Source organism: Procambarus clarkii, chromosome 16 (genome assembly GCF_040958095.1).
Source record: "Procambarus clarkii isolate CNS0578487 chromosome 16, FALCON_Pclarkii_2.0, whole genome shotgun sequence".
Taxonomy (NCBI): Eukaryota; Metazoa; Arthropoda; class Malacostraca; order Decapoda; family Cambaridae; genus Procambarus; species Procambarus clarkii.
Genome location: NC_091165.1, coordinates 37256169 through 37283221, shown reverse-complemented (window position 1 = coordinate 37283221; position 27053 = coordinate 37256169). Strand labels below are relative to the sequence as shown.

Genomic DNA, 27053 nt, shown 5'->3' with positions numbered 1-27053 from the left:
TAATGCAGGTACAGCCACACAGGTAAAAATCCAGAACAGGAACTTGAGGTCAGAGGTGACCGAGCTGACCGTCAGCACATCATTTTGCTTCCTGTTTCTTTGTTCTGTGTGCTTTCAAACAATGCACTCACGTACATCTTTGGCTTTAGATCCTGTAGGTGGTATGCAGCCAAGCTTGTGAAGTGTAAGGTAGTCTGGAAAAGATCTAGGAATAAATCAATGTCAAAATTCTGTCCTGGTGCAAAGTACTCTACGGTAATCGCGAAATTTTTCTCTGATTTCGCTGAACACTTTTCGCACTTTCCAAAGTCGATAATTTTGATCAATATTTGCAATGTTTTCAAAGTGTAAGCACCATAGAAATCTCAGAAACCTGTGTCATGACATGGACTTATTGAACACTGGACTTGGAACAGAACAAAATTTGTTCCAATAATCATGTATTACTTGTTTCATGGAATGTTTCAAAAGCAGAAACAGAGTTAAGAACACATACAATTCAGCCACAGTGGTGTCCTTCCATCATGTCATACATGAAGCAGATAATAAGCCACTTGCATAAGTTGCAGTTGCAATGCATACCTGTTGGTTTTGTCAACAACATGTTGCATGATTGGCTCATCAAAATAAGCCATAAAATATTCACTTTCACTCATATCTTCACCTGTACGGTATATGTTAAAGTGGGTGCAACATCAGTATCATCAAATTGTGGTTTGTGGTTACCTTGAGGTTACCTTGAGGTGCTTCCGGGGCTTAGTGTCCCCGCGGCCTGGTCGTCGACCAGGCCTCCTGGTTGCTGGACTGATCAACCAGGCTGTTAGACGTGGCTGCTCGCAGCCTGATGTATGAGTCACAGCCTGGTTGATCAGGTATCCTTTGGAGGTGCTTATCCAGTTCTCTCTTGAACACTGTGAGGGGTCGGCCAGTTATGCCCCTTATGTGTAGTGGAAGCGTGTTGAACAGTCTCGGGCCTCTGATGTTGATAGAGTTCTCTCTCAGAGTACCTGTTGCACCTCTGCTTTTCAATATTTTCAATATCAATATGTGTGGTACAAAATTATCACAGTCCTTCCTTGTGAATTCACCCCTGCTCCTTGTACTGACACCATCGCCACTGGCATAGTAACACCACCACTGGCATAGTAACACCACTATGGAAGTCGCTAACACTGTTCATCTATACTCCTTGTATCAGAAGCATCATGAATGAACCCAGAAAATGATTCATCTATATTATCACTTTCTTAAAAAATTGGAGATTACACATGTGGGGGTGATAATGGGGAGGGCGATGGCCTGGGAGGCTCCAGTACGCCTGGCGCTCACCCTTTACTGGATACACTCGCCATATTGTCTGAATTTCAACATCAGAGAGCGATCTTTTGACACTGCATCCGACCGGGAATTGGGAGTCGGAGGCGCGTATGCCAAGGATGGTGCACGCTCCTCCAACTCCCAAATCCACTCCCTAGGAAAGTCCTTTCACAGTATGGCATGTCCTGTCACAGTATGGTGTGACCTGCCACAGTATGGCATGAGGAGTTAATTTCAATATCTGTGTTTGTATTTGTTTAGATTTAACCAGGGTACAAGGTAGACTTAAACAAGGTAGACAAGGCTGGCAACAAGCCAGCCAGAGGCTTAGGGCCCGTGCAGGAATATCCTTGCAAAAAAAAAAAATCCTTCTTGGCTCTCAACCGACAGACCCAGGTTTAATTCCCAAGCAGGATACAGAGGGTGGTTGTGCATGTTTCCTTCCAGCTACTGCCTCTATTCACCTAGCAGTAATACATGTACTTGAAGTTGGGCAATTGGTGTGGGTTGTATCCTGGGGAAGGTCAGTAGTTGACCTAAGGGGGGAGTGTGTCCCCTTGATAAGCCAAAGTGCAGGCTTCATGTCCATGATAATGGTAAAAATTATTTTGTGTGTTTTGTTAACCAAGATACGTGTGCAGTAAGTACACATGAAACCTATGAACAATATCTCATTATATAAACTAATTTTAGTGTTGACATCTGCTTCCCTTTAGTTAAAACTTGAATGTTAGAGCGGATATTTTGAATATGTTCTCCTTTTGTGTTTTAAAAAGATTACTGTTAGGACAGCAATTAATTCAGAACCATCTTCACTGTATTTACAGGTGAAGCTGAAACACCCTGAACCTATCTATGACTTGGTGGCTAATATTGTACACGATGGAGAGCCCGAGGCTGGCACGTATCGTTGTCATATTTTGCATAAGGTACGTACTGTTGAAGTTGATTTGGCTATTAAGTAATAATTATTAGATTTGTTCACAGGCTGGACTCTGCCTGTTCTCTTGAGCACTCATGATGTCACTAAACTGATGTACTAAATTGCTCAAACCTAACCCAAGAACCCAAGAATAGAAAATGGGACATCATGTCAATTTGGAGAGCCTCTTATGATTTTTCATATGTCAGTTTTTGGTCTTAGGTGATATATGTCAAAATGTGACATACTGTTTGTGAGGGTTGGATGATTAATGGTGAGACAGGTATGATAGAATTCTGATATCAGAAGACTTTTTTCTGGAACCCAAATGTTTGGTTGGAAATGTTTGGTTGTAATCCACTACTGTATTTTCAGTCCCTTAAGTGAGATGTGATACACGTATGCACAGATGATTATCCTTATTCCTTACTCTCCCTGCATTTCTTCCCTACCCTTTCTTTTATCTCCCTACACCCATACCCATTCTTTAACTCTCTCTGCCCTCTCTTACCTTTTCTTTACTCTGCCACTTCCTACCCTTCATTTACTCTTGCTTCCCTCTCATACCCTTTCTTAACTCTCTGCCCCCTACCCTTTCTGTGAAGGTATATATTTCTGCAATGACTGCAAGAGCACCAATCCCAACGGTGGTCACTCGACAAGCTGTCAGTTGCTAGAAAATACATGTGACAACAGCCACAAAGATTCACTGTATCTCAAATGGAGAAGGGGTGTACACCACCACTATCTCCAAACGAATACACCTGTATTTCCTGTCACTGGCTCATCAATCTTGCTCCAGTGCGCAAATGCTATTTTAGAGAAATATCTACGAAGGGGTTCTCACATTTTAGTGTTAGGCTTTGGGGTTCTGGATCCTGAATCGTGTCTGGAGAGGGTTTCGGGAGTTCTTCTATTTCCCGAGCCCTGCCCAGGGCCAGATTCAACTTGATTATTTGGTCCAACAGGCTGTTGCTTGGAGCAGTACACAGGCCCACATAACCACTATAGCCTAGTTAGTCCAGCACTTCTTACAAGAACTTATTTAATTGCTTCTTGAAGACATCCATTTTTGTTCCAGCATTATTTCTTATGCGTGCTGGGAGTGTTGAACAGCCATGGACCTCTGGTGTTCAGTCAGTGATCTCTGATTGTGCCTATGACACATCTATGCCTCATTGGTTTATTCTGCATTTCCTTCTGTATCTTTCTCTCCAGTAACTGTGCAAATTTGGGACCAGGCCTTCCGATGTCTTCCCTGTATATATTATTTGGTGCTCTCCTCTCATCTCCTTTCCTGAGAACATTTTTAGAACTTTGAGACAGTTACAGGTATCTTGAGGTTATCTTGAGATGATTTCGGGGCTTTTTAGTGTCCCCGCGGCCCAGTCCTCGATCAGGCCTCCACCCCCCAGGAAGCAGCCCGTGACAGCTGACTAACACCCAGGTACCTATTTTACTGCTAGGTAACAGGGGCATAGGGTGAAAGAAACTCTGCCCATTACGGACCTCACGCATGCTCTAATATATAAACCGCCAGATACAACGATTGAGGAATTCACAGAACAGATGCACAAAATAGAGAACATACTTGACAACCTAGCAAACCCAGCTCCAGATATTATCTTTCTTGGAGATTTCAATTTACCGAGTCTAAGATGGAGAACGGCAAACACAAATATCATAGCAGGGAATGACCCGGGAAATAACCAACCACAGGTTAGAGAACTTTTGAGATTCTGTGACAAATTCTCGCTCAATCAACAGATTACAGAACCAACTAGGAACGAAAACACACTAGACTTGTTATTCACAAACAATGATGAACTAATCAGGGATATCACAATCTCAGATACTTCATACTCAGACCATAAGCTCATTGAAGTGCGAACTAGCATAAATAACGGTAGTAGGTCTAAGAGACCCAACAAGCGAGAAGGAATATTCAATCAATTCAATTTCAACAATAAGAGGATTGACTGGGAAAAAATAAATGTAGACCTTGCAACCATTCAATGGGAGACGGTCTTAAGCGACAAAACTCCCACACAGGGAATAGCTCAACTGACAGCTGAAGCTTACAAGGTCTGCTTGAAGCACGTACCTGTGAGGAGGGGCAGAAAGAGGACCACTCTAGAAAGAGAACGGAGACGACTGTACAGGAGAAGGAAAAAAATAACGGAAATGCTTCGGCAGACACAACTATCACAAGCAAGGAAAACAAGCCTAAGCAGGGAGATTGAGGAAATAGAACAAACGTTGAAGCGATCATATGAGTCTGAGGAAATGGAATTGGAACAGAAAGCTATACAAGAGATAAGGAAAAATCCGAAATATTTTTTCACATACGCAAAATCAAAATCCAAAACCTCGACCAATATTGGACCGTTAATTACAAATGAAGGTACGTACACAGAGGACAACAAAGAGATTAGTGAAATTCTAAGAAGCCAGTATGAGGCTATGTTTAGCACACCAATAAACAACATGAAAGTTGATGACCCAGACAGCTTCTTTATGAATGACATTCAAGCTGCAGATAATGTAACGGATATTACCACAAACTCGGAAGACTTTGAAAGAGAAATTGATAATATGCCTATGCACTCAGCTCCTGGGCCTGACTCATGGAATTCAATATTCATAAAGAAATGTAAAGTACCAGTAGCGAGAGCACTCAGCGTAATATGGAGAAAGAGCCTTGATACAGGGGAGATACCAGCAGCACTTAAATCTGCAGATATAGCTCCGCTGCACAAGGGGGGGGGAGTAAAGCCTTGGCAAAAAATTATAGGCCAGTTGCACTAACATCACACATAATAAAAGTGTTTGAAAGAGTGATTAGGAATCAAATTTCTAGTTTTATGGAAAACAATGAATTGCACAATCCAGGACAACATGGATTTAGAGCGGGAAGATCCTGTCTGTCACAGTTACTCAACCACTATGACAAAATCACAGAAGCCCTAGAAGAAAAGCAAAATGCAGATGTTGTATACACAGACTTTGCAAAGGCGTTCGACAAATGTGACCATGGGGTGATAGCTCACAAAATGAGGTCAATGGGAATAACTGGAAAAGTAGGACGCTGGATACTCAATTTCCTGTCGAACAGAACACAAAGAGTAACAGTCAATCAGATAAAATCGAGTCCAAGCGATGTTAAAAGCTCTGTACCTCAAGGTACAGTCCTTGCACCGCTACTGTTCCTTATTCTCATATCTGATATAGACAAAAATACACGCCACAGCTTCGTGTCGTCCTTTGCAGATGACACAAAAATCAGCATGAAAATTACCTCTGCTGAAGACATTGAAAAACTACAAGCAGATGTCAACAAAGTTTTTGATTGGGCAGCAGAAAATAACATGATGTTTAACAGTGATAAATTTCAGGTACTCAGGTACGGCAAAAATGAGGATCTGAAACATAATACAGGGTACAAAACACAATCGAATCTTCCCATAGTAGGAAAACAGCATGTCAAGGATTTGGGAATAATGATGTCCGACGATCTAACGTTTAGGGAGCATAACCAAGCAAATATCGCGTCAGCCAGAAAAATGATCGGATGGATTACGAGAACTTTCAAATCCAGGGATCCCATCACAATGGTTGTACTCTTCAAGTCACTTGTGCTGTCCCGTCTCGAGTACTGCTCAGTACTCACTTCCCCCTTCAGAGCAGGAGAGATTGCTGAAATAGAGGGAATACAGAGAACATATACGGCACGCATAGACGAGATAAAACACCTAAATTATTGGGATCGTCTCAAAGCTCTCCAAATGTACTCTCTAGAAAGGAGACGAGAGAGATACCAAATAATATACACCTGGAAAATACTGGAGGGTCAGGTCCCAAATCTACACAGTAAAATAACAACGTACTGGAGTGAACGATATGGAAGAAAATGCAAGATTGAACCTGTGAAGAGCAGAGGTGCCATAGGCACAATCAGAGAGCACTGTATAAACATCAGGGGTCCGCGGTTGTTCAACGTCCTCCCAGCGAGCATAAGAAATATTGCCGGAACAACCGTGGACATCTTCAAGAGAAAACTGGACGGTTTTCTAAGAGAAGTTCCGGATCAGCCGGGCTCTGGTGGGTACGTGGCCCTGCGAGCCGCTCCAAGCAACAGCCTGGTGGACCAAACTCTCACAAGTCGAGCCTGGCCTCGGGCCGGGCTTGGGGAGTAGAAGAACTCCCAGAACCCCATCAACCAGGTATCAACCAGGTATCATTGTTTCTCGCCGACACCTGGGATCGAACCCAGGACCACAGGATCACAAGTCCAGCGTGCTGTCCGCTCGGCCGACTGGCTCCCCAGTAATTTAAATACTGTACTCACCTAGTTGTGCTTACAGGGGTAAACACTAATAAACTCTTGACATTATCTGCATACGACACTTGCAGTATCTAAGAACCATTGACTGGAGTTCAAACAGGATACTCGGGCAATACACAACACACAGTCAATTATACCACAATGCATACAGTAATAAATATCACTGAAATCAGTACATGTCACTAAGACAGTAATAAATTAATGCAATAAATGCTAGTCACTGAGACCGAGTGTGTGGTGTAGGTTAATCCTCTAGTTCCCGAACAGTTGTCAAGAGTGTTTCCTACGCAAGTAAACGTTTTGATACTTATGGGTCACTTTGATTGTGTTACCCCTCATATGTCAGGGTGGACAAGTAGTAGTAGGCGTCCTGCAGTCTCGGGAGACTATGGAGTTGCGCTCTGGTTGTCAAGGCTGGAGTGTACTCTCCAGAGTGCAAAGCCTGGGTAGGTTGATATGGAGAAGCTGTTACCCATGCTGCAGGTCCCCCCCCTCTTAATGTTGCTGAAATTTTCCAATGGAAAGGCAAATGCCAGTTCCAGCATATTGGTGTTTGCAAATACAAATACAAGGAGATAGACTAAATTTGTTGGTTAATCACCAAAATCAACAAAGGTTACTGTTAATTTCGGCGATCAAATGCCTTGAATGGAATTTCATTCCATTCGATGTTTTTTCTGTGGGGACCCCCATCAGCTCCCTGGAGCTATCGGACTGATACTAGCTATATTAGTCTGGGGGTTCACTCATTTGGAGTCTGTATGCCTACCGTGAACCACGAGCCAGAACCTGGTTCCCTCAGAGGGAAAGGGAGCAAATACCTATGAAAACTCCACTCTTTGAGAGTATATTCATGTCTGCCATCGACCGGGGTTGGGCACCCAGAAAGGTTGGCGCCCCAAAACAAACCGCTCCTGGTAGAAAATTGTAACCTGAGACCAAAGAGAGGCTAGGAGCTCCCCCCAAGGAAAATAAGATAACAAGCAACACATCATTACACACGCTGCTTGTTGGGGGTAGTGGGGCCTCCTCCCCTGTCCCTGGGAGGAGGGGGGGGGAGGCCCACCCCACTGAGCCAGTTACTGGACCACTTGTTCATCGACTGAAGCTGGCTGGGGTGGATGTCTACTTTGGTCTTGATTGCCTGACAGAACTTTCACCCATGAGGTGGTGGCTGCTGTGTGTTGGAGCGGTAGCCAGGAGTCAAGTACCCAGGGCCTCATGCGCTTAGGGCTCTTTTACCCAAGCGCCCTGTAAGTACACCCCTTGGGTTCCAGGGTTACCTTCTCTGGGACTTTCGGGTTCCCACTCCCGTAGAGGTAGTGGTCGCTTGGCTTCTGCTTCACTCTTCAGCTTCACCCTTCAGGGGTGAGCTTTTAGATCTTTGGTACTTTCGTTTGGCCTTGGGTAGGAAGTGGTTGTTGCTGGTTGGGGTGCACTGAGCTGCAAACTTTGCTTAATTGCTCCAGCCATGGCTCTCTCTGGCCTCCTGTTGTTGCTGAGCTCCTTTAAGGTCCGTTTTCCTTCTTTTTAGTTTCTTTCCTGCCTAGTGGAGGACTGCCTGGCTTCCCATTAGGTATGCCTATGTTCCGTGAGTCAGTCCTCCACTCGCCTCCCGAGGTTTATCACCTCACAAGGGCCAGTTTGCCCAGGCAATAACCAGAATTCAACCGGCTTTGGCATTATCAGTGCTTCTTTTCCCTTCTCGAGCTGTCCTCAGACTGGCTTGAGAAGGATGTGGAGGCGTTTAGTGCTGGGCTGTCGTCTGCTGCATTGACCTTGGTTACGACGGCCTCAGCGGCGTTGCTTAAAATGTATGCACCTATCCTTGGGAAGGCGGTGTCTCTGTTTTATGCCTCTCACCTCGCATGTTGGCAGGCCGTCCTCGTGCTCTCTGTTGATTCTGCCTGGACCCCCTGACTCATTGATTTTCATCTCCATTTTGTTCACTATTGTTTGCGGACACTGTTGTTGCTCAGTTTTTGCAGGCAGTTTTGGCTAGTTGCTGTCCTCTTTCAAATTTGTTGGTTATCCTGGGGGCGAGTTCGCACGCCTCCTGGAAGGGTCATGCCACGGCTCGGTTATCTGCAGGTTTAGGTGACCCCTTGGTGCCAGTTTTTGAGTCAGTGCCTGTTCTGGAACCATTTGTCCGGTCCGCGCGGTGCTCGCTTGTTCCTTCTCCTCCGGGGGCCTTGGGGCTGGTGATGCAGCCCTCTTCCTCTTCGCTTCACCAGTTCATCTTGGAGTGGGTGCGCTTGGGCGTGGTCAAAATGACCTCGTCCCTCAAGTGGGGTTTCCACTTGTTTCCAGTGCCGAAACGAGACTGTGCGGATCTTCGTTTCATTCTGGACTTGTTCTGTCTGAACCGCTGGATTTCTTGCCCCTCCTTTTGGATGACCACTCTGTCTCATGTCTGGCTTCTCTTATAGCTGGATTTGTGGATGGTGTCTCTGGACCTCTGGAACATATATTGGCACGTCCCTATTCATCCGGCGTTCAGGGACTGGTTAGATTTTGTGGTGAGGCGGCAGGCTTACTGATTTTATTGCCTTCCGTTTGGGCTGAATCGGGCACCTCGCATTTTCACGCATCTTACTCGGGTCATGATAGCCCGTCTGCGTCTGCTAAGTGTTCGGGTTTTGTCATACCTCGACAACTGGTTGGTGTGGGATCCCAGCAAATTTGCTTGTCTTCTCACCAGGGGTTTGGCTCTTTCCCAGCTCACCGGGTTCGGGTTCCTGGTGAACTGGAGGAAGTCCCATCTGGGTTCTGTCTCTGGTTCGGACTTGGCTGGCCATGTCTGGGATTCCTGGACAGCGTCCTTCCCTCCCTCAAGCGACGTTGCTCTGGCTGCAGATCCGCTGTCGGTTGTTTCTGAGGGGGGTCCTGAATCACTCGAGGGTTGCTCGAGCAGGTGTATGGAAGTCTGAACTTTCCCGTGATCGTTTACCTGCTGGATCAGGCTTGGCTGCGGCGTCTGTTTGTTCTGGTTCCTTCAGGGTCGTCCCTTCCGCCCCGCTCTCGTGATCGCTGGTTTCGTCCTCCAAGGGCCTTGTGTCAGTTGCTGCGTCTCTGGCTTCCTCTTCTGTCTTTTCAGGGTTCAGTGCCTTGGCGCCTTCCAGAGCCCTTGCTCGATGTGTTCGCGGACGCCTCGTCTCTCGGCTGGGGCTTTGTGACCAGTACTCACCTGGTCAGCCAGGGGCGGTGGGGTCCATCCTTCCTTCGGGCTCACAGCATGATGCAGGAGTTCACGGCAGTGTGGCTTTTGCTGCGTCAGATTCAGCTCCCTCGAGGTTCTACGGTCCGACTCCATTCGGACCATTGCCTGAACCGTGGGGGCTCTCTGCGGTCTTTGGCTCTTTGAGGCTGGTCGCTTCGAGTGGCTCTTCTGCTAAGTTCTCGGGGTTTAGTTCTCCATGCATTTCATATCAGGGGCGTGTTCAACATCCTGGCAGACGGCCTGTCACGGTTCATTCCCATGTCCACAGAATGGACGGTCGAAGCCGACTCCTTCAGTTGGCTTTGCCGGACGTTGGGGCCCCCGGAGATGGACCTTTTCGTGTCGGCGTGGTCGAGGCGTCTCTCCGTCTATGTAGCTCCCTTCCCCGACTGCGAAGCTGTCGCGTTAGATGCTTTTCGGCAGGACTGGTCGAGGTGGGGTTACCTATACCTCTTTATGGTGATCTGTATGGTGATCAGATGGCTTCTCTAATGGTGTCCCACTTTCAGTCTTTTTCTCGGCGATAGTATGAAGTCTCTCGGCGGTCTTTTTGCTGCTTTCCTTTCCCTTTGTAGGTTGTCCTCAGTTTTGTAAGGTGTTGTTTTGTCTTTCCTTTCTTGCCTCTTTCGAGACCGGCATCATCTTACTGTTGCCTCGTATCGTGCGGTGCTGGTCGAGCCGTTCAGGCTTGCTTTCGTGGTGGATGTTACCTTTGCTCTGTTTCGTAAGTTTTCTCGTGCATTTTTCCACCTCCAGCATGCTCATGCGTCGCGCGAGTCATTCTGGTCCTTGGACGTTGTGCTCTCCTTTCTCTCTCCCCCTCAGTTTGTGGTGGCATCTGGGAGTTAGGGCAGGGAGCTTTATGCTCTCCTCTGGCGCAAGGGAGTTCCTTCTCTTTTGGTCCTGGTGGATGTTTTGTTCGTTTGCAGGTGTCTCCTTCTTTTCTGGTGAAAAACGAGACGGCAGGCTTCCGGTGGGGACCGTAGGTTATTGATGCTTGGTTGGTCAGGCCTGGGGTGCATCATGTGTTGTGTCTGATTGCAGTTAACCGCAGCTTGTGTTTGTGGTGGATGTCACTTCTGCTCCGTTTCGTAAGCTTTCTCAATTGTGGTTGACGTTTACGCTGTTCCCTGCGTGCCTCGGACACTGTGTCTCGGGATGCACTGTGAGTTGCCTAGTATCCCTCGTTCCCTGTTCCAGGGCTCAGGTCTCTCAGGTCGTCCACAGGTTCCTTAAGTCTAACCAGCCTGCAGTCTACTCTCGCGCCCATGATGTTTGGAGGTTCACAGCTTTTGCTGCTGTGTTTGGGAACATGTCTTGAACTGACATTCGGGCGAGGGGGCTTTGGAGGTTGAAGAGGGTCCTTGCTGCCTGTTGTCTTGTTCATGTACAAGAACCCTCAGAGGTCTTTTGTTGCATTGAGTTGGCCGTTGCAGCCAGTTGTCTCGTCTCCGTCATGAATCATGTGGTGCGGCCGCCTCCCATGTAAGTCCCAATTTTTCCTGCTCTTTGGGTAGCTAGCTCCGGGAAGCTGACGGGGCTTCCCACAGAAAACCAGAGTTAAATGTAGTGAAACGCCATTTTCTGGGTGAGTCCCGGAGCCTCCCTGGCACCCTCCCTTCCTCCCTCCGGTTGACGGTTTTTGTTTCTGTTTGTCAGTTTCTGAACAAGCGGTCCGGCGGCCAGCTTGGTGGTGGGGAAGTCTGCGCAAACGAGTGGCACGTGGTGTGTTGATGAGTTGCTTGTTATCTTGTTTTCCTTGGGGGAAGTTCCTAGCTTCTGTTCAGTCTCATGTTGTCATTTTCTACCATTAGGGGTCTGTTTTGGGGCACCTACCTTTCTGGGTGCCCAACCTGGGTTGATGGCAGACATGAATATTTTCTCAAAGAGTGGACTTTTCATAGGCCATTGTTCCCCTCACCTCACTAAGGGAACCAGGTTCTGGCTTGTTGATCCTGATAGGCATACGGACTCCATATGACTCAAGCCCATGTGTATGGAGTTCTTTGGGCCTACCAGGGACCACGAGCCAGAACCTGGTCCCCCTCAGAGAGGCAAAGGGAGCAATGGCCTATAGAAACCCCCGTGTGGTTGGAAGCATTCTATGTCTGCCATCGACCGGGTCAGGCACCCAGAAGGGTAAGCGTCCCAAAACAAACCCCTATTCTGGTGAAAATTGCAACCAAAAAGCCGAACGAGTGAATAGAACTACCCAAATAAAAACTAGCAAACTAATATGACGTCACCCGTCGCCGCGCCGCCGTCTGCGCAGTTCCCCCCTCCCCAGGAGGGGGAAGGGAGAGCCCCAAACCTCTCGCGCCGGTGATCCACACCCCAGTTCTTTGGCTGATGCTAAAGGCTGAGGTCATGTGCTCTGGCTCCGGTGTTTCAGCACTGTACCTAGCATGTGGTGACTGTCTTCTAGGTGGTGCGTGAGCCCGGAGTGATTCTCCAGTACTTGGGCTGCATGCACTTGGGGTTTCCTTCCCTAGGTGCCCTGTAAGTACTGCCCTTGGGGCTTGGGGTTCCCCTCCACAAGTCCCTTGGGTTCTGCCCCTGCTAGGCCGTTTACTGCTTGGTTTTCGGCCGCCCTTTGTGTGATAGGGTGTTCTGTCTCTCTTGTTCACCTTGGGGTAAGGGGCAGTTTGCACTGATGGGGGCGCAGGGTACTGAGCAGCTTGTTTTCACCAATCATAGCGGCCGGCTCTGTTCTGCCTGGGTATGCTGTCCTCTTGCGGGGTTTGCTTTTTTCTTTTTGTTTCTTTACCTGGTGGGGGATCTGTCTTGGTTCTTTCCCCCTTTGTACTGCGTATTCTTTCTTCTTCCAGTGGTTCCCCCTGCTAGGTCCCCGTGAGTGTACACGTCCTGGGGGCTCAGTTCTTAGAAAGTTGGTTGGTAGATTTGGGCGCCGGTTAGTAGTTACCTGCATAGGGATTACCTGAGTGCAAGTCCTCTTATAGTAAAAGCTCAGGACCCTTGGAATCCCCTAGGGTACAAGCGGGTCCGATGGATGTGACCCCCGGAGTCGCCCCCCCCCCCCTCTAGCTTCAAGCGAGTTTGTGGGTTGCTCTGTCCCTTTGTCTCAGGATGACTCTCACGGTCTTGCCCCCGTCTGCTCCTGTAGAGTCGGTGGCACCTACGGCCCGGAGTCCTGCAAGTTTTGTTGCTTGTTTGTGACTCATGTACCCTGTCTTATGCTGACTATGCGGCTACAGGCAGCACAGGCGTTGCAAGTTGAGTTTCGGTGGTGGCAACGCTCGGTGGTGGTTGCTCCCCAGAAGCCCTGAGGCTGCCCCATTTTGGTTGGGGTGTCGGGGCTTGGGGGTGTTTTGTTGGCGCGGTCTGTGTTTTGTTGGCGCGGTCTGTGTTTTGTTGGCGTGGTCTTGTCCTCTTATGAGTGTTCGGGGCCATCATTTTGGCGCATATTGTCGCCTCATTTCGTGCGGCGCTGGCGGAGCCGCTTCTGCTTGCGTTCGGTGTTGATGTTACTTTTGCGCCGTTCCGCAAGCTGTCTAGTGCGTTGGTTCACCTCTAGCCTGCTCATGCGCCGTCTGAGCCGTCCTGGTAGTTGGACTGGGTGCTCTTTTCTTCTCGGTTTCTTGTGGCCCCCTTCGGTTCCAGTTGTTTCTCGGGGGCTCTTTTCCTGTTGGCATTAGCCTCTAGGGGTCGGGATGGTGATCTTCATGCTCTCCTCCGGCGCTGGGGTTTTTGCTCCTTTGGTCGGGGCGATTGTTTTGTTCTTCTGCAGCCTTCTTCTATTCTGGCGAGGAATGAGACTGCTGCATTCCGGAGGGGTCCCTGGGTTGTTGATGCTTTGTTGGTTAGGCCGGGGGTGCATCATGTTTTGTGCCCAGTTGCGGCTCTCCACTGTTATTGGCGCGCCACGGCTTCTGTGTCCGTGGGCGAGCTTTGGGTTGATCCGGTTTCCCTTCTTCCCTGTTTGCAGGTGCGGGTCTCCCAGGTTGTTCGCAGGGTTATTAACCCTTAAATGGCGCATGGCTATATATCATTTGACACACACAGGCGCATACAAAAAAAAAAATATCTTCCTAACCTGTTAAGTCATGTTCCCTGATCACGGGGAAAAAAAAATTGTACTTACCGGCGATGTAATTGAGCTGAGAAGATGGATGATGACATCACAGTTTGAATGTTCGCTAATGCACGGTGCATCCCGGAGGCATCGCACACGGTCTTCAAGCAGCCAGAGTTGCCACGAATTTATTTTCGCGTCATTATTTACATTGTCTATGTGTGTATTCTCTTCAATATTAGTCACTAATTGTGTTGCACATAATGTTACTACACAGTTATTGTCAATATATGTTGCACACATCGAGTATACACATGCGCACACAAACGTTTTCCATTATGGCATTATATTATGTACAGTAATCACAATGTTCATTATTTTATATGTACACACTAGCACGCACTATGTACAGGTTTTTGCACTATTATTGCACATTTAGAAATCTTGGAGTGAGTGGTAGTCGTTGAAGCAGTCGACAGCACACAAAGCAACTCCTCACCCTTCACACCATGTTTGCATCATTTTATGTTTCTGTTCTCTTCGTTTTGTTGTTTTACAAACTATGCATGCACGTTGGCCTATTGCACGCTTTCCACCTGGTGGCAAATTCTTTAGTCTGTGTTGCTGAAAGGCATCTATGTGAGCGAGCCTGGGTGTTGGATCATGCTGCAACATTGGGTTCATGATTGGTCTTTGTATGCCAGGGACTTCTTGACCAAACTTTGCTAATAACTGTGTTGCAAGTGTAAAAGCAAATGAACGGAAAACAGGTTTACGTCCAGTTTTCACCAGAGACAAATTATAGCAGTTCAACATGCTCATGTCAACAAGATGGAAAAACACTTTTTTCGTCCACTTCAATGTTTTCCACATACATTGACTTCAATGTTGACCAGGCAACAAAAATTAGGCAGGAAAGAGAAGTGTGGGCTGACTGCATTTTCCTGGACTGTCAAAAAGCCTTTGACACAGTACCCCATAAAAGGCTGTTAAAAAAAGTTGGAGCAACAGGCAGGAGTAAAAGGGAAGGTGCTCCAGTGGATAAGGGAGTACTTAAGGAACAGGAAACAGCGAGTAACGGTGAGGGGGGAGATATCAGAGAGGCGAGATGTCACCAGCGGAGTCCCACAGGGCTCAGTACTTGGACCCATCCTGTTTCTAATATATGTAAACAATCTTCCGGAGGGTATAGACTCATTCCTCTCAGTGTTTGCTGATGATGCAAAAATTATGAGAAGAATCAAGACGAATGAAGATAGACAGAGACTACAGGATGACCTGGATAAACTGGAGGAATGGTCTAGAAAATGGCTGCTAAAGTTCAACTCAGGAAGGTGTAAGGTGATGAAATTAGGCGAAGGGAGCAGGAGGCTGAACACAAGGTATCATCTGGGAGGTGAAATCCTGCAAGAGTCAAATAGAGAGAAAGATTTGGGGGTTGATATCACACTGAACCTGTTCCCTGACCCACATCAAAAGAATATCATCAGCAGCATATGCTAGACTGGCCAACGTAAGAACTGCCTTTAGAAACTTGTGTAAAGAATCTTTCAGAACCCTGTATACCACTTATGTAAGACCAATCCTGGAGTATGCAGCTCCAGCCTGGAGTCCATACCTAGTTAAACACAAGACAAAGCTAGAGAAGATTCGGCGGTATGCCACCAGGCTCGTCCCGGAACTGAGAGGAATGAGCTATGAGGAAAGGCTAAAAGAGCTGAACCTCACATCCCTGGAAAACAGAAGAGTAAGGGGAGACATAATAACCACCTACAAAATTCTCAGGGGAATTGCCAGGGTGGACAAAGACAAACTCTTCAGCACGGGTGGAACACGAACAAGGGGACACAGGTGCAAACTTAGTACCCAGATGAGCCACAGAGACGTTAGAAAGATTTTTTCAGTGTCAGAGTAATTAATAAATGGAATGCTTTAGGTAGTGATGTGGTGGAGGCTGACTCCATACATAGTTTCAAATGTATATATGATAGAGCCCAGTAGGCTCAGGAATCTGTACACCAGTTGATTGACAGTTGAGAGGCGGGACCAAAGAGCCAAAGCTCAACCCCCGCAAGCACAATTAGGTGAGTACAATTAGGTAAGTACACTCGATAGTGCTAATCATCATGTCAGCCTTATCAATCAAACGCATGTTGAGATTGTAGTCAAGAACACAATCTGGCTTATATACTGGTTCTCTCGTTACACGGTGCACCTTGCCACTGTTCAACATTGTACCCTCATGAACGGTTGTCAGCAGGTTCACTTCTCTCTTGTATTTCCACCGTACCGAGAGTATTTGTGGGTCTCACCCAGATAATGGCCTTTCATTACATTCAACGCTGTTTTTTTTTAATTGCATTAGGTCTTCTAATTGTTTTTCTTGATTAAGATATTAAATATTAATTATGCAAATCATTCCTGCCTGCTAACTTTGCCATGGTTTGTGTGTGAGTGTTTTTAAATACAGCATATGAACATACTGTGTGTTGCCTTGCAGGGGACTGGGAAGTGGTACGAGTTGCAGGATCTTCATGTGAAAGAGATTGAGCCTCAGATGTTAACTCTTACTGAATCATACATTCAGGTTTGTATTCTTATTTGTTAATGCTGTATAAATGCTTTATTAGACTATCGTTTCTGAAGAAGAAGAAAGTTTAGGGGTAGTTTTGTATAATAATTTATATATGATAATATAATTCATTGTGTTGGGGAACAGGAAACTAGATTATGCATACAGTACATGTTAGGCTAGTACCGAGGTCCTCCCCATGGTCAAATCACAGACTCAACCCAGGATACAACCCCACAACAAGCTGATTAACTCCTGGGTATCTATTTACTGCTAGGTGGAAAGAGGCATGAGGTGAAAGGAAACGTGCCCAACCATTTATGTGTCACCCGGGATTTGAACCATAAATTCTCGATTGTGAGTCGAGAACGAACCCAACTGTACTACCCCAACCCTCTTGTCTTAAGTCTTATGACTAAGACTTAGGTTACAATCAGTGTGTAATTTTTCTTTGTCCACACTATCCTATATATGCAAAGATCACTTCTGGGAGAGCACATTATGAATCTCGGTGGCATTTTTGCTTGACCTTTCATGGTAGGTCCTAAAGATAATGGAGTGGAACAGGAGATTTGTGTGCTTTTCATCATTTTAGGTCCAAGTTTCTTGAGCGTTGTGGTTGGCATGGGAGAGCCATCTACTCATTAACCCTTAACGCTTGGTAGCAAACACGTCATGATGCTTCTGCAAGGAATAACACTGGTTCTTGTGTTAAGTAGGATTATCATTCTTAGAGACTTTGTTGTCCTCCAGAGGGAAGGGGGCATGCTTAGTACAATATGTATTTCTGGACAGTGTCCAAGTCGGCTCCTGGTTGCCAGTTGCTTGGATAGCTTGACACCTATCAAGTCACACTAAGCCCATACTAGTCTTTGAGAACCTATCAGAGACCAGAGGCCAAAACCTGGTCTTCTCAAAGAGGTGCAGAGCAGAGTATACTACATCACTAACAAAGGAAATAGTCACCAGAAATGTAAAAAACACAAAACTGACATCAAAGCAAAAGTAAAGAAAACAGAAAATGACCTCACCAGTAGATAAATAGTTCCACAAGCAGTTCCTCCTCCCCAACACCAGAGCAGATAAATAGTTCCACAAGCAGTTTCTCCTCCCCACTACCAGGTGGGGAGGAGGAACTCCCCCACCAGTTCAGCTAGTGGGGGAGTTTAATACACAAAGAATTTGTGTATGGAACTCCCCACCAGCTGAACTGGTGGGGGGGGGGGGTTAATGTCCCTTAGTGTAGCTGGTGTAGCCCCTGCCCATTCCTGGTTACCTTCCTTGGTGAGTTCAGGAGGCTGTCCCTCAAAGTTTCGACTTACTGTGGAGAGTGCCTCGCCCCGAGTAGTGCTCAGGTATTGACTCCTCTGTGATGCTTTAAAGTTAGGGGCAGTCAGGGTCTTCTTTGGAAGTTATGGGTTCCTGTGTTTATGTAATTACGATGCACCACTTAAACCCTTCCTAGTGGCCTGTGTCTCTTAGGCTAGGCTTGGTGTTTGTTATTGTGGAGCTACCCTGATGCCTGGTGTCCATGTTTTGTTTTTCCTTCAGGGCCTGGCTAGCCTCGTGTGGATTCTGGTGTGTTTGGCACGGATGTGCCTACTGAGTCCGCTCTCTGGGTGTGAGTTTAAAGGATGTACAGTACCTCGGTTCTGTGACATGCCAACAGTCATCCTGTTTGCCTGTTGCCATGCTGCCTGTTTGGTGGATGACACTTTTCAGCCTGAGGCCTGTGACATGTCTTGTTGTTGAGTCTGTTTTAGCTGAGGCTCATCTGGGAATGGGGCATACAAGGTAGCAGCCATGTTACAGGATAGGTTTGCTCGTATGCCATGAATTTGGCCCCAATTTGTATTTGTGATTCAAATTTGGAGTGATTGGTTTCCCTCCATACCTTTCCCCTGTCCCTGTGGTACATTCTCAACATCCTGAGTCTGAGAAACTTCATTACCTGTTTTAACTTCTGCATGACCATTTTTGCTCAGGTCTACATGGTATTTCTTCCTCACAATACATGCAGTTTGCATGAAGGTGGTTCTTCCTGATGACTGCATGAATAATAATGTAGAAAGATGCAGCACACACAGCGGTGCATCAATGGTCAAGATATGGCAGAGGCGGAAAGATATCGACGTCCTCTATGTGGACGAGGATAAAGACAATAAACAGATGAGGGGAAAGGAACTCAGGATGGGAAAGATGAGGAGTCACATGAAAGGTGAAAGCAAAGCGTCGCTGAACTATAGAAAGTGTGGGACGGAGGTGGGGAGACGAAGAATATTTGGGAGGTAATCACTAATCAGATATGAGAAAGGAAGGGAAGTGCAAACACACGAAGGAACACGGGATGAACGTGTAGGGTAGGGTAGTCGGGTTGGGACAAGGTAAGATGTTAGCCGGAATCCGGAGCTTTACATCTGGGACGCAATCGCATCAGTCTTCTTAGACACACCAGTTGGAGAGTGCTAGGAAGACTTGGGAGTGGGGTGAGGATGTGTTGCGGGAGTGCAAAATGAATTTGGTTTGTCGGGCAAAGTGGCAGGGCACTTGGAAGTAGGGACAGCTGAGGACTGCTTCCTCTTAGTGCCGGGTGTTGGGGTTTGCAGCAAGTCAGCCTGGGGAGTGATTGGGAGAAAGCGCACCAAGGTGTTATGGAAGGTGATTTCCAGCATCAGTTCAAACGTATCGGAGACAGCAAAGGTAGCCGCGGGAGTGCGGATGTCAAGTATAGTAGATGCGGAGGAGTGCGTTGGGTCGGCTCAGGAATGGGTTGGACGGATTGTGGAAAGAATTTAGTCAGGAGGCGGTCCAGCGTTTTCTCGAGTGCATCTGCAGTGTAAGTGACAAATGTGTGTACAAGATCGAGACTCGGTTATATGGTTTGTGGGAGAGAATGAGACTCGGGCCACCGGAATGTCAGTGACAGACAGATCAGGTACAAGCAAAGGGGGCGGCGGAGCGTAATGTAGAGGTTGATGACAAACAAAGTTAGGTTGGTTCAGAGCACGACTGTATTGCAGGTTGATGGGGCGGGGAGAGCCTGAGTTTGTGGCACTACATACAAAGGACACTGTCGGAATATAATGTCATGAGCACCACCACAGTTCAAGCAGCAAAGTATATGTGACACACAGACACGAGTGTAATGGGAACCAGAGCATTTCCCACATTTGATGTCTTTGGTGCAGCCTTTCGAGGTATGGTGAAAACCCTTACAATCAAAAGCACTGAGTGTGATGGGGAATGTGCACCTCTAGTTTATGGAGGAAGTCATCAATCCAAACCTGATAAGGGGAACAAGTAATCTAGAAAAGTAAGTAGGGCAGTACCAGTATCACACAGTTCTCTATTTGTCCTACACATAAATTTCCTGACATGACATGACAAACCACATATCCCGCCAACTGTGATCACCCAGAGGTTTGTAGCATCTGACCTTGTAACCACAGATTTCAGTAACATCCGAAAGTGCCAGGTCCTCACTGTGAGTGTGGTCCACTGCAACTAAGTTCCGTCGTTCATTTGGTCTGATATCGTGCACCTTGATCTTAAAGAACTTGGGAATGGCATGATAGAGGAGACTTTGTGCCCTGCTATTTCCAAAAACACTCCTATCAATGGATGTATCGCCAGCAAAGGCAGTGATGAACGTTTGTAAACGAAGAAAACTCGCCCTACTTTGAGTGAGCGAAGGATGTTAACACTGAGTTCACGTTCACACAGTTCACGAGTTCTGGCATGCCTCATACCTGCTTGATGCTGCCTTAGTCTTTCTCTGGGCTATGCAATCTGGCTCAACTTCAACTGCTCTGCAGGGATTCATTGTCTGAATTGAAGGGAAGGGGGGCCTTTGGTCCCTTCCTTTGTGGAGCTGTACTGTCTTGTGAACACTGTACTGTCACTTGTGTTGTCCTATCTTGAGTACTGCTCAGTACTCACTTCCCCCTTCAGAGCAGGAGAGATTGCTGAAATAGAGGGAATACAGAGAACATATACGGCACGCATAGATGAGATAAAGCACCTAAATTATTGGGATTGTCTCAAAGCTCTCTAAATGTACTCACTAGAAAGGAGACGAGAGAGATACCAAATAATATACACATGGAAAAAACTGGAGGGACAGGTCCCAAATCTGCACAGTAAAATAACAATGTACTGGAGTGAACGACATGGAAGAAAATGCAGAATAGAACCGGTGAAGAGCAGAGGTGCAATGGGCACAATCAGAGAACACTGTATGAACATCAGAGGTCCACGGTTGTTCAACGTCCTACCAGCGAGCATCAGAAATATTGCAGGAACAACCGTGGACATCTTCAAGAGGAAACTAGATTGTTTTCTTCAAGGAGTGCCGGACCAACCTGGCTGTGATGGGTGTGTGGGCCTGCGGGCCGCTCCAAGCAACAGCCTGGTGGACCAAACCCTCACAAGTCAAGTCTGGCCTCGGGCCGGGCTTGGGGAGTAGAAGAACTCCCAGAACCCCATCAAGCAGGTATCAAGCGAGCAAGAATACACACACACATTTCAGTCCCATTGCCACACAGTAGACCGTCCTATCGGTGGCTTTATAAAATGTTCAGGTGCCATGAGGTGAATAGTTTCTCATTGGTGTGGAACCAGACATCTGGTTTACATGGCCCCATTCCCCAATGGCAAGGCCTTTACAGTGAATGTCTTTCGGCTATATTTTAGTCATTAGAAGTTTCTCTGTCTCTTTCCTCTGATTCAGCTATTGCTCCAGGTGGTTTCCAGACTGCAGAAGTTTGCCAGGTGTGTGTTCCTTCTCGCTCCTTACTGTATAGCTCAGCCTTGGTTTCTAGTTCTTCTGGCCTGGTTTCCAAACCCACACATTTCTGGAGGGAACCTCTTGTGGCTCCCTGAAGCTATTATCTCTGATAGTACCAAACTACAGTACTAGGTTATCTTGAGGTTATCTTGAGATGATTTCGGGGCTTAGCATCCCCGCGCCCCGGTCCTCGACCAGGCCTCCTTTTTTGTTACACACCCCCAAAAGCAGCCCGTAGCAGCTGTCCAACTTCTTGGTACCTATTTACTGCTAGATGAACAGGTGCATCAGGTTGAAAAAACTGCCCATTTGTTTCTGCCACCATCAGGGATCGAACCCGGAACCTTAGGACTATGAATCCCTAGCCCTGTCCACTCAGCTGTCAGGGCCCCCTGCTATCAGTCCCCAAGCTAGGTGCTATCATTTGCAAAGTTCTATTGGCCGGGGACCACGAGCCAGTACCTGGTCCTCCTCAAAGAGGAACAGGAAGCGGTGTCACATGTGGTAAAATTTCTATGAATTTATTCATGTCTGCCACCCACTGAGGAAGGCACCCAGAAAGTCAGTGAAACAAAACAAACAACTGTTGGCTTTAACGAGACCACAACCTCGAGAACTGCCAAAAGAACTCCCCCAACAATGTAAACAAACATTCAACAATTTATGATGTTGAGGAGGCAGCCAGAGATCAGCTGGCTACTCCACATTCATTTCTCCTCTGTTGGTAGTGAGTGCCTGGTTGCCTTCTGTTACTCTGGCTCTAGTTTTCAGCCAAGCCTTTTTTTGGTCTTTAAGGCTGTTCCTGTGCAATTTGGTGCATTGTGAGCTAGGAGTTAAGGACACTTGGAGCTGTATGTGCTTAGGGTTCTCTTCCTGAGTGCTCCTCTAGTGCTGCGCTTGCATTGCCAGGGTTATCTTCCCTTGAGTGTTCAGGGATTACTCCCTTCGAGGCCCTCCTTGCTTGTGGTGGCTTTTGCCCTAGGTGAGTCTGGTTTCTTTGACTTTGTCTTTCCTTGGGGTCAGGAATGATTTTGGTTGGCAGGGCACTGTTGTTCATGCAACTTTCCCGGCACACCATGGTTGGTCTTTACAACCTCATAATTGGCTGTGTTGGCCTATTGGTCTCTCTTATTTTGGATAGCCTATACAATTATATAGACCTAGCATAGCATTCCAGGTGCATGGGCTTCCTGTAAGGTTATATCCTCTACAGATCCTGGAAAACCCCAGTGGGTTCAATGGTCCCATGAAAATCCCCACCGAACCTGCTCTTGCTTCGTGTGAATTTGAGGATTGCAAGTCTTCAGTGCCACGTGGCAACGTTCATTCCTAATGATTCTGCCATGCTCTCTACTGAGGTTGGCAGCACCTTTAACCCTGACTCACGTAGGATTTGCTCCCATCATGTTACACTCCTTCTGACCCTCCTGAACTCTCCCTTGGACTCATTATCCTGAGTGGTGGGAGCAGAATTGGGCTCCACCTCAGGACCCTCATCTGTTACTTACAGGGCTTGGGGATGTGTAGGTTGGAGGATCTTGGGCCCAGTTCTGCTCTACATGGTTCTTTTGTTGCTAAGGAGGGGGGGGGGGGTGTTTGTACCCACTTCTTGCATGCATTTGCTTGGGCTGCATCATCACATTAATGAGTTTGTCACTACTTTCTTGCAAGAATATTTAGAAGTAGGAACATTTGTAAATAGCTATCACTGTACTTGCAGGTTAGTGGAGTTTTGCCTTATTCCAATCAGAAGTTGAGTTTAATTTGGTAAAGGGGCATAATAGTGTACCCACTATGACTGTTATATCGTAACATGTGTTGTAGACTCTTCATTACCTCATGTACCATATGAGATGTTCGTATTATGTTCAGCGTTCTTGGTTTTCTCAGCATTAGAATTGTTGGATTTCCTGCTTTTTCCTCACACTATTTAATTTTAGTCTGCTTCTAGGACTGAGAAAGTGACATCAAGCTTCCTGTCCTCTGCTCCATATTTTTGTGATGTGGGCTTCATGGCAAACAGGGTTCTTGAAGCAGTGAGCAGACTGTCCAGTATCACAGACTGGTGAAGTTAAGAATTATATATACAGTATAAAAGTCTCATAATGGCATAGGTAGAATAGTCTAGTAGGCTTTACTGGTGTAGCCATCTGCTTGGAAAGCAAGACATGGGACAGATGTCAGAGTTTGATAAAAATAAGTACTATTTTGTTATTATATTACTATTAAGTAATGTTTTCAGTGTTTATCCTAGCAGAATTGACAGTTGCCTTGTATAATGATATACTATATAATATTTCTTTTGCAGATATATGAAATGCAGAACTGTATAGTAAGATCTCATGATATCAAGAAGGTTACCTGAAACTTTCAAGAGAATATAAATGACAAAATTAGGACCTGCACTGATGTGTAGCTGCTGATTGAAACAAAATGCTGCGCCTGTGTTGTGCAACTGTAGAAAATAGAAGTTGATTTAAAATATAGCCTTTATTTTAAAATGAAAATGCTGTTGAACTTTGTATTAATTTGCGAGAGGTGACTGGCATCTCTACAGATACAGGTACTGTAACTCCCATGTAAGGAGAGTTATTAAATGTTAGTTTGTGCTATAACACGGCTAAAGATGACTCCTTTAAGTGAAATGTCTTTCACGTTAATGTTTATAATAATTAAAGGGGTTTTTACATATTGTGTTTTATTGAAAATTTTGAATTTAACAATAAAGAAGCATTTTGTGAATGCTTAATAAATACTTGAATTGTTAATAAGAACAGTTAAACACTAAATTAATTGGTAACAAAAGTGTAAATATTTCAAGATAAGTACAAGTACCACCTAGTTTGCCAATATTTAATACTGTCCACTTACAGTATATATTTCTTCAAAAGGTTAGTGTCATAAGAAGCTTTGGCCCAGCATCTTATGACATAGAGTAAGGAGCAATTCATAAATTTTCTCATACTGTAATTTCATTCCTAAATCTGTTATGTTTTTGAACATAACAGATGCAATCTGCTAGTCTTGAACAACAATTCGTAAAAATTTAGGGGGAAGAACGGATGAATTCCTGAGATTTCTTTCCTATACATATTAAAAAACTTGAATATTATGCACTGATACAAACACAACTCGCCAAACATTTGCAGTTTGGAATTGTTGCAATACAGTGCATTTTGCAATTGTTGCTGTACAGTGCAGTTTGCAATTGTTGCTGTACAGTGCAGTTTGCAATTGTTGCTGTACAGTGCAGTTTGCAATTGTTGCTGTACAGTGCAGTTTGCAATTGTTGCTGTACAGTGTAGTTTGCAATTGTTGCAATACAGTGCAGTTTGCAATTGTTGCTGTACAGTGCAGTTTGCAATTGTTGCTGTACAGTGCAGTTTGCAATTGTTGCTGTACAGTGCAGTTTGCAATTGTTGCTGTACAGTGCAGTTTGCAATTGTTGCTGTACAGTGCAGTTTGCAATTGTTGCTGTACAGTGCAATTTGCAATTGTTGCTATACAGTGCAGTTTGCAATTGTTGCTTACCTTTAAAGAACACAATAAAGTAGCCGTCACAACTGCAAGAAAAAATGACAGGTTGGATAACAAGAACTTTTCACACTAGAGATGCTATACCGACGATGATACTTTTCAAAACGCTTGTGCTCTCTAGAGTGGAATACTGCTGCACAATGACAGCCCCTTTCAAAGCTGGAGAAATTGCTGACCTGGAGAGCATGCAGAGATCCTTTACTGCTAGAATCCACTCAGTAAAACATCTAAATTACTGGTACCAACTAAAGAGCCTAACTCTGTACTCCCTTGAGCGCAGGTGGGAGAGATACATAATAATTTACACGTGGAAAATAATTGAGGGGCTGGTCCCAAACCTGCACACAGATATAACATCACATCACATGAGACCAGAAGACATGGCAGGATGTGCAGAATACCCCCCGTTGAAAAGCAGAGGTGCAACAGGTACTCTGAGAGAGAACTCTATCAACAGCAGAGGCCCGAGACTGTTCAACACGCTTACACTACACATAAGGGGCATAACTAGCCAACCCCTCACAGTGTTCAAGAGAGAACTGGATAAGCAACTCCAAAGGATACCTGATCAACCAGGCTGTGACTCATACGTCAGGCTGCGAGCAGCCGCGTCCAACAGCCTGGTTGATCAGTCCAGCAACCAGGAGGCCTGGTCGACGACCGGGCCGCGGGGACGCTAAGCCCCGGAAGCACCTCAAGGTAACCTCAAGGTAGGTAAGGTTCAGTGCAGTTTGCAATTGTTGTTGTATAGTGCAGCTTGCAATAGTTGTAGTACAGTGCAGTTTGCAATGGTTGTTGTACAGTGCAGTTTGCAATGGTTGTTGTACAGTGCAGTTTGCAATGGTTGTTGTACAGTGCAGTTTGCAATGGTTGCAGTACAGTGCAGTTTGCAATGGTTGCAGTACAGTGCAGTTTGCAATGGTTGCAGTACAGTGCAGTTTGCAATGGTTGCAGTACAGTGCAGTTTGCAATGGTTGTTGTACAGTGCAGTTTGCAATGGTTGCAGTACAGTGCAGTTTGCAATGGTTGCAGTACAGTGCAGTTTGCAATGGTTGCAGTACAGTGCAGTTTGCAATGGTTGCAGTACAGTGCAGTTTGCAATGGTTGCAGTACAGTGCAGTTTGCAATGGTTGCACTACAGTGCAATTTGCAATGGTTGCGGTACAGGGCATTTTGCAATGGTTGCCGTACAGTGCAGTTTGCAATTGTTCAGTGTAGTATGCAATTGCCGTAGTACAGTGCAGTTTGCAGTTGTTGGAGTGCAACAATTGCAGTGTGTATTTATACATGCTAAAACATTTAACAATAAAGTTTACTTTGCTTTGGGTAATTGGTACTAAAGTGGAGACTTTACTATTTCAGTATTACCACCGGGTGGTATACAACTCGAAAACAGGAGTGGGCTGACAAATGACTCGGTTCCCCATGGTTAGGGATGGCAAACCTGCCAGGCTTCTTAAGACCCACCCTAGATGAATGACTCACCTTTCTCAAGATATCACCCATAATAGTTGCATAACTCCTAAGTACCTATTTACTTCGGGAACAACAGAAGTAACCAGTGTAAAAAAATGTACTCAAATGTATCTTCCTATATGGGCAGTGAACCCTGCGGTCATTTAGTTGAGAGGCAATTGCACTGACCACTGTGCTACACAACTCCACTGACCACTGTGCTACATGACTCGCTGATCACTGTGCTACACGACTCCACTGACCACTGTGCTACACGACTCCACTGACCATTGTGCTACATGACTCGCTGATCACTGTGCTACAGACTCCACTGACCACTGTGCTACACGACTCCACTGACCACTGTGCTACACGACTCCACTGACCACTGTGCTACACGACTCCACTGACCACTGTGCTACATGACTCACTGACCATTGTGCTACATGACTCGCTGATCACTGTGCTACAGACTCCACTGACCACTGTGCTACACGACTCCACTGACTACTGTGCTACACGACTCCACTGACCACTGTGCTACACGACTCCACTGACCACTGTGCTACATGACTCACTGACCATTGTGCTACATGACTCGCTGATCACTGTGCTACAGACTCCACTGACCACTGTGCTACATGACTCACTGACCACTGTGCTACATGACTCACTGACCACTGTGCTACATGACTCACTGACCACTGTGCTACATGACTCACTGACCACTGTGCTACATGACTCACTGACCATTGTGCTACATGACTCCACTGACCACTGTGCTACACGACTCCACTGACCATTGTGCTACATGACTCGCTGATCACTGTGCTACAGACTCCACTGACCACTGTGCTACACGACTC

At 46.2% G+C, this 27053-nt stretch overlaps 1 protein-coding gene across 1 annotated transcript in view; it reads left to right on the top strand.

The window, feature by feature from the left end:
• Usp39 (ubiquitin specific protease 39) overlaps positions 1 to 23884 on the top strand; it is a 99537-nt gene extending 75653 nt beyond the window's left edge. Inside the window, exons 10-12 of the mRNA XM_045745644.2 lie at positions 2145 to 2246; positions 16338 to 16424; positions 23504 to 23884. Coding sequence (XP_045601600.1) covers positions 2145 to 2246; positions 16338 to 16424; positions 23504 to 23560 — 246 coding nt within the window. The 3' untranslated portion in view covers positions 23561 to 23884. The remainder of the gene's footprint in view (positions 1 to 2144; positions 2247 to 16337; positions 16425 to 23503) is intronic.
• Positions 23885 to 27053: the final 3169 nt, after the last annotated feature.